The sequence below is a fragment of the Centropristis striata genome, chromosome 13 (assembly GCF_030273125.1).
Source record: "Centropristis striata isolate RG_2023a ecotype Rhode Island chromosome 13, C.striata_1.0, whole genome shotgun sequence".
Lineage (NCBI taxonomy): Eukaryota > Metazoa > Chordata > Actinopteri > Perciformes > Serranidae > Centropristis > Centropristis striata.
Window position 1 is genome coordinate 5950829 of NC_081529.1, and position 11951 is coordinate 5962779.

An 11951-nucleotide genomic window follows, 5' to 3' on the forward strand; every position below is an offset into this window, starting at 1 on the left:
ATATGAGTTCTGACCTTATTTCAGCATTTTGACCTTAAACTCAGAATTCTGACTTCATTCTCAGAATTCTGACTTTAAAGAGTTTAAACTCAAAATTCTGAGAGTAAAGTCAGAATTCTGAGTTTAAAGTCAGAATGCTAAGAATAAAGTCAGAACTCATATATTTTTTTCTTGTGTGGCCCTAATCCTCTTCCGTAGTTTTCTCTACTTAACTGGTTAATTTTTTTCAGTTTTTATATTAAGAGTGTCAATTCCAGCCTTCTTGAGTTCTTCATGTATTCTTTTTTTTTATATAGGCCTACAGCTCTGGAAAAAATTAAGAGACCACTGCAAAGTGATCGGTTTTGCTGGTTTTACTATTTATAGGTATGTGTTTGAGCAAAATTAAATTGTTTGTTTCATTCTATAAAGTGCTGACAACATTTCTCTCAAATTTGAAATTAAAATATTGTCATTTAGAGCATTTATTGGAAGAAAATGACAAAAAAACATAAAAAAGATGCAGTGTTTTCAGACCTCGAATAATGCAAAGACAACATGTTCGTATTCATTTTTAAACAACACAACTTAAAAATACTTTAGAAATCATTATTGGTTTCACTTTAATAGACTGGCTGCCACAGATGTAGAGATGCTGATTTAAGAAACATTTGTTAGAGTGGTCTTTTAATTTTTTTCCAGAGCTGTATTTTATTACACTCCATGATTGCATGCACTACAAACCTTACAATGCACACATAAACCAGTTAAGATGCTTTCCTACAATCTTAAGTATGCCATTCAAATTAGGGTATCCACGCCTTCTTCTTTTCTTGATTTATTTATGTTTCTAAATGTTGGATTTGATTTAACTTGTACAGGACTCCTTTACCCTATTACAGTGTACTCATGTTGTCAGTCCACAGCTTAATTCCAAACGATTGCCTTTACCTCTAATTTGCTTAATGGGACTTGCAGATATATACTACAGGGTTTATCTATAGGCTACTAACGGATTGCATCTAAAAAGTAAAAACATATCAGATTACAAAAATAAGAAACTAATCAACTCAGATTACATTTAAAAAAGTGAAGCCTAAATAGACTTATAATTACATTGTCAAGTATTATTGATTACATTTTATTCCCTTGTACTTACATGGAAAATTGAAGGTGAACATTTTGGGTAAGTGCTCCTCTTGCATCACAAGAGCAAAGTCCTCCATGTGGCCTTTGATAAGAAAACAGAAGCAACAAAAACGTACACAAAGAAGCAGCATTTTACATGTTGTAGGATTAAAATACACACACTACACCTGTAGTTTGTGTCGGTTCTGCTTTTTCTTAGCATAGTTTGATTTGACCTGTGTATATTTAGCATATCTGTCAATATTCCATGGACAAAATACATTTTATTTGCATCACAAATGTTTTATAGTGTTTCAAGAGAAAAAGCCATTTCCATTACTTTGAGTATAATATGTATAATATCCTAACGGCGGTTATTGTGAGACAATCTGCCATAATACTAAAAGACTGCTGCCTCTGTTCAACAGCCTTGACCTTTATTCAACAATAACATCTTATTTTTCTTCTTCTTCTACTGGACTGAATGGGGCACTAGATTGATCAGTCTAAAGTCTCAGGTCTTTGTCTGTGTTAGATGATAGTTAATTGGTAATTTCTTCGTGACAAGCTTCGATCGTGACACATCTCCAACATAAACCTCTATCAGCTGTTACAGTTAAATTGTCAAGTCATTTACTTTAGTGATAGCGAGGGTAAAACCGGAAAAGATACAATTCCACTTCAAAATAAAAGTATTCCTCGACAAAGCTTGCGAATTGTCGTTAGCGCCTCCTGTGGCGCCTCTTGATAAGGATTTTACTTTGAAAGCAGCGGGACCGGAAGTTTCCCACGTATTCTTAAACGTGATGACATAATTCACAGAGGACCTCCCACTCAGCTGGAACAGTAAATGTCCGTCGCTTAGCCGACCGATAGAAAAATAAAATATATATTTTAGGGGTTTACATTATGGATAAGAATGCTACGCGATACAATGTACAACTATATATTTATGATCTATCGAGAGGAATGGCCCGCAGCCTCAGTCCTATCATGTTAGGTAAGTAGGCTACAGTTAAAAAATCCTATGCAGTCTGGCCTTGGGGACAAATAAGTGATAATAACAAATGCCGGGTGGAGGTGCTTTCTCTGGCTTGCAGTATGAAGTCGCTTGTATGCAGTTATAATCATGTATTTTGATAATATTTGATTAAGTTGTCAATTTCTAGTTGTTTTTTATTGATTTATTTTGAAAATATATGGCAATAAATGGTCCTACATTTGTAAGTTACTGCTCCAGCTTGCACAGAAGATCACCTGCTTCTTTTCTCTGACCTTTTCTATCTTTTTTTTTTTAACAGGAAAGCAACTAGATGGGATATGGTAAGAATATTCTTTACTGTTATTTTGACAGCTGGCTTGCTTGTGACCTAAAATTCAGACCACCTGAGTCATAAAACCAATGCGTCTTGTGTAATGTGTGCATCAATTGTGTAACCATCAAGTCTATGCCACTGATCAATTTAAAATCCCAGAGCAGATCACATAGGCATTAAAAATTCCTGATAAAACAAATAACACTGGTAAAAAATAGCTACTGGCAGTCTGTTCAATTTGATGTTCAATTTGTTACCGGTTTTGTTTTTAAAATTAATATTTTCCCAAAATAATTTAAGAAATCATAAAGTGAAACATATTATATAAGGGGAGTTGTAGGGAAGCAGATAGAAGACACAATATCAAATCACACATGGATGGATTTTCTGTCATTACTGCGTAATAATTGAGTTATTATTGGTTTGTGGCTTGTTATTTGGGAAAGAAGCACTGGAGTTACAATTGTAAAAGTCACATTTTGTAAAAAAGTAAGATTTCCATAAATGTGTGGTTGTTGTTTTTTTAAATTATAAATCAGTTTTGTGACAAAAGTTTTAGGCAGGTGTGAAAAAATGCTGTAAAATAAGAATGCTTTCAGAAATATACATTTTAACAGTTTTATTTTATCAATTAACAAAATGAAAAGTGAGTGAACAGAAGAAAAATCTAAATCAAATGAATATTTGGTGTGACCACCCTTTGCCTTCAAAACAGCATCAATTCTAGACATTTTTTTCACACCTGCCTAAGACTTTTGCACAGTACTGTATATTAAAGTGAAATCTGTACAATCAAATAAGCCCTTAGGTCTTCCTAAGGGTGTGATGTCACAATCATGCCCTCAGGTCGGCAGTATTATGTGCTGATGCGGAAGACAAACCGCTACGCAATTCCTTTATCAATCCTGCCATAAGGCTGCTTAATGCACAAAATGCAGTATAAACTGAGAATCAGTCCACATCCCGCTCTGCTGTACAGTCACTGTTTGTTGTTGTTGTTGATGTCCCAATGTATTATTTATTATTGTACTGTATTTTAATATTTATTTTCGTACTATGGACAGACTTACTGTAAAACCGAATTGCCCTTCTGGGACTAATAAAGTATTCTGAATCTGAACCACCATTATACAATATAGCGTTACTTATGACACCTAGCTGCTAAATGTGTCCAATTTAACAACATAATGCTTCATCCACACACCCTTATCATAGCGCAGGAAAACACATTGCTATCAGTAGATCAATAACACCTTGCTTATGTTCATTTTCTGGAACTAGTGCTGCATAAAAGGCTTGGCTATCGAACTATCAGGCAGCTAGGTAGTTAGCTTGCTAGCTCCTTAATTACACCACAGACAATAAATCCTTTGCATCACTCTCTACCTCTTACAGATAAGAAGAGAGATAAGCAAGCTAGGTAGCTAACTAGCCAACTGCCAAATGAGTAAAATTAAAGTTAATGTTTTGTCTACACACTTGTGTCATGTCATAGTGAAGAACATTGCGTTCACTAGATAAGCTGGCAGTCACAGGGAGGGACGAGGCAAAACTTATCTGGTTAAAACACAAAGATGCTGCTACAGATAGATGGAAAGTGCCACTACAGTGCTGTACGAGCGATATTTAAAGAGACAGGTGTTAAAACAGAGCGTTTAAGACAGAGGGTGCATACTCAGACAGACAGTATGAAAAAATAACGTGTTTTTTGAAGGTTAAAGCATGTAACCATATTCTACTAGAAATCCAAAACACAAGTATGCATCTGAAAATAAGCACATTATGTCCCCTTTAAATAAATCCAGGTAATAATGTTCTGACCTGGATTTACCTCCGTGTTCATTTTGTGCTTTTCTTCCAGGCACACAGCTATCGTGGCATACGGTGACGAGTTCTTCTTTGGAGGGGAGGGGATCTCCAGCTGTTCGCCGGTAAGTCTGGAACAAGGGGACTGACTTCTTTCACAAGTCTCATCCAACAAGCTCATGAAGGAAATGTCTGCACACCAAGAGTTATAGCAGAGACCTATTAATACCTAAACAGCTCTGAGCATGGTTCTGGTCACTCAGATTATGTGTTCCAGGCTGTCAGTGCTGCTAAAGCTAAACCGCAGAAAAATGACATGATTGGTGTATTAATAAAAGCCGCATTAAAATGTTGTCATGTGAGAGACATGATACCAGATTTATGGTAAATTACTTTGAGATGTTTGCCAGCTACTAGAAGACCTTCAGGCATATCACAAAAATAGTAATTCACATGCTCTTACATGCTCTCAGGCATAACTTTGTGATGGCGTATTACATCATCCTGCTTCTGTATTTTATGAAGGAAAACACTGTTATTCTATTTTTTGTTGTTGTCTACAAACCCCACCAAAAGACCAAAACCAGCAATATGTAAGCCTGTCTCCTAACACTTTTTTGACTTCTCTTTCTGTCTTTGTCACAAATATACAGTCATGGATAAAATTATTAGATCACACTTGTTTTCTTCAATTTCTTCTTCATTTTAATGCCTGGTACAACTAAAGGCACATTTGTTTGAACAAATATAATAATAACAACAAAAATAGCTCATAAGAGTTTAATTTAAGAGCTGATACCTAGCCATTTTCCATGGTTTTCTTGATAATGAATTGGTTATTATATTGAAGAAAAAGGCTGGTCTAATATTTTTTTCCATGACTGTATACACTCTTGTTTTCTGTCCTAACCAGCTGGGCTGTGTAGTTTTTTGTTAAACCAGCCGTGGATTAAGACACATGGTCTGTTAGTGAGTCAAAAGTAAACTGCAGCGCCCACGTTCATTGTAATGACGAACGTGTCACTCAGTGCGACAGTGTGGCTCATTGCTTTGTTGGTTTTGGTCTGTAGAGTATAAAAATATGAATAAAGAAATAGATAAAATCTAAAAAATAATTGAAATTTGCCAACCAGCATCGAACAATCACAGTTCCAAAGCGCCCCAAATGGCAGCTCAGGAAACACACTCCTCTGTAAATCAGAGAACCTGATGTTTGTGATAGCTGAACATTTTTTCTACCATCAAATATCATTCCAACTGTGCTGCAAGTATCTTCCCCTTGATGCTATCTACCGTTTTGCAGTTATACACGCCAGCGAGATAACACGACAAACACAATGAGTGAGCCCAGACTCTCGATGATTTTTAATTACTGGATCAGTGAAACATCAGACTCTTTTCAACAGCTTTTATATGATGTGTCAATGTTGTGAGATGTTTTCAACCTGCCTGCTGTGTGTTTGTCAGGGTGGGACCATGCTGGGTCCTCCAGACACAGTGGTAGAACTGGGAGAGACTGAAGTATCTGAGGAGATCTTCATGGATTACCTCTCTTCTCTGGGAGAAAGCACATACAGGTACAGCACACACACACACACACACACACACACACACACACACACACACACACACACGCACACACACATTTTTGTACTCCTATCTTTGTGAGGGCCCTCATTGGAATAGTGAATTCCCTAGCAAGGTTATAATAGTTTTGGATTTTTCATTAGTTTTAGTTTTAATTTAATTTTTAATTTTTGTTTTCAAATTCAGTTAGTTTTAATTGGTTTTTAGAGTGAGTTTGCTAGTTTTAGATTTGTATTTATTTTTTGCAATGCTTTAGTTTTAAAAGAGGTCACAGTAAATTTTGCCTTTATTTCTTTTGGCTTATCCATCTTCATTATGTATGAAAAAAGTTGACAAAGACGAAAACTAAGGACATTTTCACAAAAATGTAAAAAGTTAGTTTTAGGTAGTTTTGTAACCACGTGATACAGTATCAGTTAGTTATCTTTTTTTTTTTAAAAACTCTCATTTTTATTTCAATTAGCGAAAATGTTTTTTCAGTTCTAGTTTTCGTTATTTCGTTTAGTTTTTGTTTACTATAATAACCTTGTTCCCTAGCCCCTTATCCTAACCCTAATACATGGTTACCTTTATGAATCTAATGTAACCTGAGCCCTTAAACAAAGTCTGAAATCTCATAGAGGCCTTTAAAGAAGTGAGGACCGGCCGAAATGTCCTCACTTTGCAAAAATGTCCTCACTCTTTTGGTTAAAAATGCGTTCCGGTCCTCACAATGTAGGAAGTACAAGAACACACACACACACACACACACACAAAATGTGGTATTCTGTTTCTTGATACTTACTCTGAATATGGACTTACACACTATTTGTGTTTCCATCAAAGAATTTCTATGCACATTTTGAAGAGTTGCATGAGAGCTTGTTAGAGCTTGATAGAAACACCAAAATTCAATAAAACTTCCTAAAAATGTGCATAAAAGTTTTTACATTATTTTTTGTCTTTACCAAAACGTAATGCGAAAATGTGCCAAACGGGACATGGAAACAATTTTTGTGAATAAGTTCTGACTTAGCAAACATTTAACTCACACGACTGATCAGCTGTTTCCGCTCTGCTGGTCTAGACGAGCTGACATGAAAGAACAATAAGTATACCAATTTAATCCAGTTCCTGAAAACTTCTCTCCATTTTCTCTCGTGGGTGATTTTATTGTTGATTTCTCTCCCTCCCACAAGTTTGGATGTTTCAAGTATGTTTATGCAGCTTTGTTAATTCGCTCTAATCCAGTCGATGGAAAGTCAAAATTTTTTTCATGCAACATTTCAAAATTTTGCTTCAAATTGGCTCCGATTTTAGTGGAAACACGGCTAATCACACACCTACAATACATGATTTAATACACAAAGAAAGAAAGAATGACATATTATCCAACTGTACATCATACTAGTTACTAAGTCACGGTGTATAAAAGCTGTTATCTGCTGCACTAACTCTCTCTCATTCTCTCTCTGTCCAGAGGTGACAGGTATCGTCTGTTTGAGCACAATTGCAACACCTTCACCAACGAGGTGGCTCAGTTCCTGACGGGCAGGTCCATCCCATCCTACATCACTGACCTTCCATCGGAAGTCCTCTCCACGTGAGTCTGCAGTCTGTCACTTCAGTCAAGTCTGGTGGTCTTTGCCTGTTTAAAAATGTGTATAATGCTGGCAGTACAGTAACAGCTAAAATGGTATTTATGCTTTTCTATTCTCAGGTACACTGAGATTTCTAATTACAACATATGAATGATGTGTTTTGTGTTGATTCTTACTGGGGATTTCCACCGGGCGCGTTACAGCAGCAGCACGTCAGCTTAGCGAGCCGGCCGTATACACGCGAGATAACGAGATCACGCGATACTCCTGACCATACGGGAGACCGCAAGATCCCGTGATAAACTCTAAACTCTATTTATACAGTCTATGGATAAACTGTGTGTATAAAGTAAACAACAACAACAACAACCAACTTACTTTGCTTCTCTGACGTGAAAGATCTGTTGATCTGACCATCTATCCTTATAAAAACAATATGTTATGTCATAAATGATTGTATGATGTTCCACTTCAACAATCAGTCTCTTGTCGTCCGTGTCTCCGATCCTCTGAGACCCTTTGATTGATTGATTGATTGATTGATTGCTGATCTGGTGCCCCGGTCATAACATAATGTTGATGTGAAGTAGTTTTAGGCTGCATGAACTGCGTATTGTGTTTTATTTTGAAAGGGGCGGAAGTGTTTTACGCTGATTCTGAGTCGGACTTCCTGTCTGGTGCGATCTGCTCTGTTGAGATTCACGCGATTTGGCAGCGTCTCGCGGAGAAATAGAAGTCCTACCTAATGCTCGCGTAGAGACGCTGCTGAGACGCTGCTGTAACGTTATGCAGCGCGCCCGGTGGAAATGCTCTCATTGATTAGAGTGTTACCTATTTGCAACGGCGTGCGCAACGCTAACGTGACGCTGCAGTAACGCGCCCGCTGGAAATGAGGCTTTAAGTGGATAAAACTTGATTTTGTTAACCCCACTGGAAAACAACAAAAAGATCTAGTCAGTTAACCTGCAGAGACATTAAATGTGTGATTTAGGCCTAAAGAACAAGCACATCTATTGTGTAACAATACAAAATCTACCTTCCCTCTCCAGACCGTTCGGCCAGATACTGCGACCCATTCTGGACTCTATCCACATCGCCCCTCCAGGAGGAAACGTCATCAACGGCGGCAGGAACATGTAACCTGAGAGAGCAACACAGTCACCCAGTGTTCACAAGGTCACTTTTATTGTAGTCAGTCAGTCAAACTCATTTTCCTACTCTCTTCCTTTCTGTAAATAAGTTAAACTACTATTTACGCCAATTACCATTTTAGAAGCTATTACTGATAACTGACCAGTGAATCCTTAAAATTCATAATTTACATATAATTTCCTCCTTGGTGGTAGTACAGGAATAGTACTTAGAGGGAGCTCACAGCCCTCTTCATGATATTTGAGGGTAAATCTGTCACAGATTCAATATACTTACAAAACACAGATCGAATTTGGGGTTTTTGCCAGATATCAAGCAGTAACTTTCCAACACTTAATGCTGACTTTGATGAATGTTGCCTTCTTATAAATAATGCTATGGAAAGTCAGATGTCCAGTTACGCTTTTTTAGATGTGAAATGTAACAAAGTGTGTTTAGATTTGAGTCACAGCAGGGTCATTTAGCATTTACATTTTGCAAGAATTTATACTTTTACTCCACAACATAGAAATATTGCACTTTCTACTCCACTACATTTATCTGGTGGCTGTAATTAAACCACCTACAACATTAAAATACCTCTTGCACATCAGTGCAGCCGGCTTATTTAGTACTTTAACTTTTGTACGTAGGTACAAAGGTTTTTTTCCATTTTGGTGTTGCAATGTTTATTTAATAAGTACTTTATTTCTCCAGTTTAGTTATTTAATTATGATTTTATTTCACCTATGTCATTATCACAGACATATCAAGTTTCTGCAGTGAGAATTATCTGCTGCTGACTACAATGGAATTAATCAGAGTGTTCACTTTTGCATAGATATGTTTAATATATTAAATTTAATGGAGGCAGGTTGAAGGAAGATAAGAAAAAGGTGATTGGAGAGTCTTTTAATGTCAATCATATTTTAAATTTGCACTTCTATGATTTATTTTTTGTTATTTGGTAGTAAAATTACCATCACCATTGATCCTTTGATACCTATAATATTTGTCTTTACTGTTTATGTTACATTCAGCTTCACCTGTTCCTGATTATTCCATTTGCCACATCATTTGTGATATGACATACAGCAGGTGATTAATGCCTAACTCACAGTGAGATTACATGAGTAGAGGTGATATTTTAAAGCATGATGACTGTGTGTCTCTATAGCATACGGAAGCCCTGAGAGGCAAGTGGAAAAAAAAATCTGGTCATCTGGTGTGTTTTAAAAGTCTGATTTAAATGCCTTTCTCCCCTGTGTTTATGGTTTAAGAACAGGTGAAAAAAACAGGCAGGGTAATTAATTTTTTTAGCTGTACTTAATTTTTTTTTGTCCAGACCGTTTTGTTTGTTGTTGTAATACTCATTTTGGCCACAAGAGGCCGAAACTACCCCATGCTATAAACAGGACGAAGAGCATTTATGTTTCATGTGTCCTCTTGTGGCTAAAATTAGTATTACAACAACAAACACTAAGAAACACGACCCTGACGGAAAAAAAAATCATCTGCCAAAGCTTTTTAAAAACTTTTTTTTAATCTGTTTTTATTCGTAGAAAAAAAGTAACCTTCATCCTGGCAAAACTTTTATTTCCACCTGTTTTACAGATAAAAATAAACCAATATGGAACTTCAACATCAACACAGGAGAGAAAAAAAATTCAGCACAGATCAGAATTTATTTTTTCACATTTACCTTTCAGGACTTCCGTAATAGCAGGATTGGGATCAGTTCATTGTAAATTCAGTTATTCCTCTGTGTATGAAAGAAAACCTGGTTGACATTTGTAAATGGCAGAGTTGATTACAACAGTGTACATTCTCCAGACAATCCTGATTTAAAGTTGTTTTTTTTTAACACTTTTCTTGGTGAGAAATAACCAACAATGTATTCAAATCTGTTCTCTGATGTAATCTAAAATTGTGAACTGCGCCACAGCCCTGTTACATGATGTAAGTTGTGCCTGTTGGCTTGTGTTAGGAGCTCCACAGGGAGATGCTGATCATAGATACATTGTATCGTAGAGTTTTCTTTGTTGCCATGCAGATAATTCTAAACTGCTCATCCACAGATTTAAAAAAAATGATTTTACCATACACAGGACAATGTCCTTTACTGTCAACTTAACCTGCTTGAGTCCTTTAACAGCCACCAGAGTGTGTTGGATATACAATACACCTCTGTGCCTTCATTTCCCTCTGCTTGGCTACAGTCACACTGTTGGGAGTTGGCATGGTTAGCAAACAGCACAGATGGGAACTCCCTGTGCAGTCTGCATTGAAATCTGCTAGCAAGTTTACTGTGGGAAGGTCCAGAAAGCTTAAAAATCGTACATAAATGAGGTGAAAGGAGCTAGAAGTAGGAAAGAACCCTAAAAAATACCGTAGGAAATGTAAGCAGTTGAAAATATCCCAGATGAAACAATCTGGATGAAGTAACACTCACAGCCTATAATCTCAGTGCATTAAACTCTGCACTCTGCCATAATAAAGAACACACAGCTGTCTAGTTTCAAGACAATGCATAGATGACATGTTTTAGGGTCTGATTTAGACAGTGTTACACACACGAACCATACTAAACCTCATGAGCCTGAACGGGACGAAGGATCAAAGAAGCACAGAAAAACAAAGAACGACTAAACCAGCATTAACTTTCACCGTGTTCTCCTGCAATAAACAAACCTAAAACATATTTTACCTTCCAAGCAGTCACCAACACTCCATCATTTTTCTTGTGCAACTGCACATTAATATTATCATGGGCGAGCGTTACTTTCAAACCTGATATTTGTCAGTATCTGGCTCCTTTTAGGTGGATTCCCCTTTAAGAGGCGAGAAGGCTCAGGTGAATCTGGGTTCTGTTATTTTTGCCTTCTGCTAAGTGACATGCTAACCAGACCACTGAAATGTATTACTGCACAAGTCACCCTTTGTTGCTCTGATACGTGTCGTTGCTGGCTGCTACCTGTAATGTGAAACTGCAACAGATAGTGATGGATATTATTCCCTATTTAAGTAATCAAACTATAGTAGATATGTTTCTGCATATTGTTTGTATTGTTTGTGTTATTGTTTTTTTGTAAATCTACCTACATATAAAGCCATTGACTGCACATTTGAGTATCTCTGGTGTTATTTTTAAGCATTTCTAACAGCTTCTGGCAAAGTTTTTTAAGTGCAACTCTGACAATTTTTTTAGACTAACCATCCCCCAAAAAACTTCCCCGAGGTTGTTTGTACAAGTAGCTTATGACAACTCATATTTCTGTTTATTGTCAATTGGTGATCCCTAGGGGCTGTAGTACAATTATGATGGGAGCAATGGGACATATGACTGAAAGACAGAACATTTGCAAGATCACAAACATTTATGGAATTACATTTTTAGAACTATAGGAACCATTCGACAATAATT

At 36.7% G+C, this 11951-nt stretch overlaps 1 protein-coding gene across 1 annotated transcript; it reads left to right on the forward strand.

Moving 5' to 3' along the window:
- The first annotated feature begins 1931 nt into the window (after nt 1–1931).
- desi1a (desumoylating isopeptidase 1a) lies at nt 1932–11649 on the forward strand. Its single transcript, XM_059348637.1, has 6 exons — nt 1932–2107; nt 2409–2430; nt 4285–4354; nt 5697–5806; nt 7276–7398; nt 8446–11649. The coding sequence occupies exons 1-6, from the start codon at nt 2017–2019 to the stop codon at nt 8534–8536; spliced, it is 507 nt and encodes a 168-aa protein (XP_059204620.1). The 5' UTR covers nt 1932–2016; the 3' UTR covers nt 8537–11649.
- Nucleotides 11650–11951: the final 302 nt, after the last annotated feature.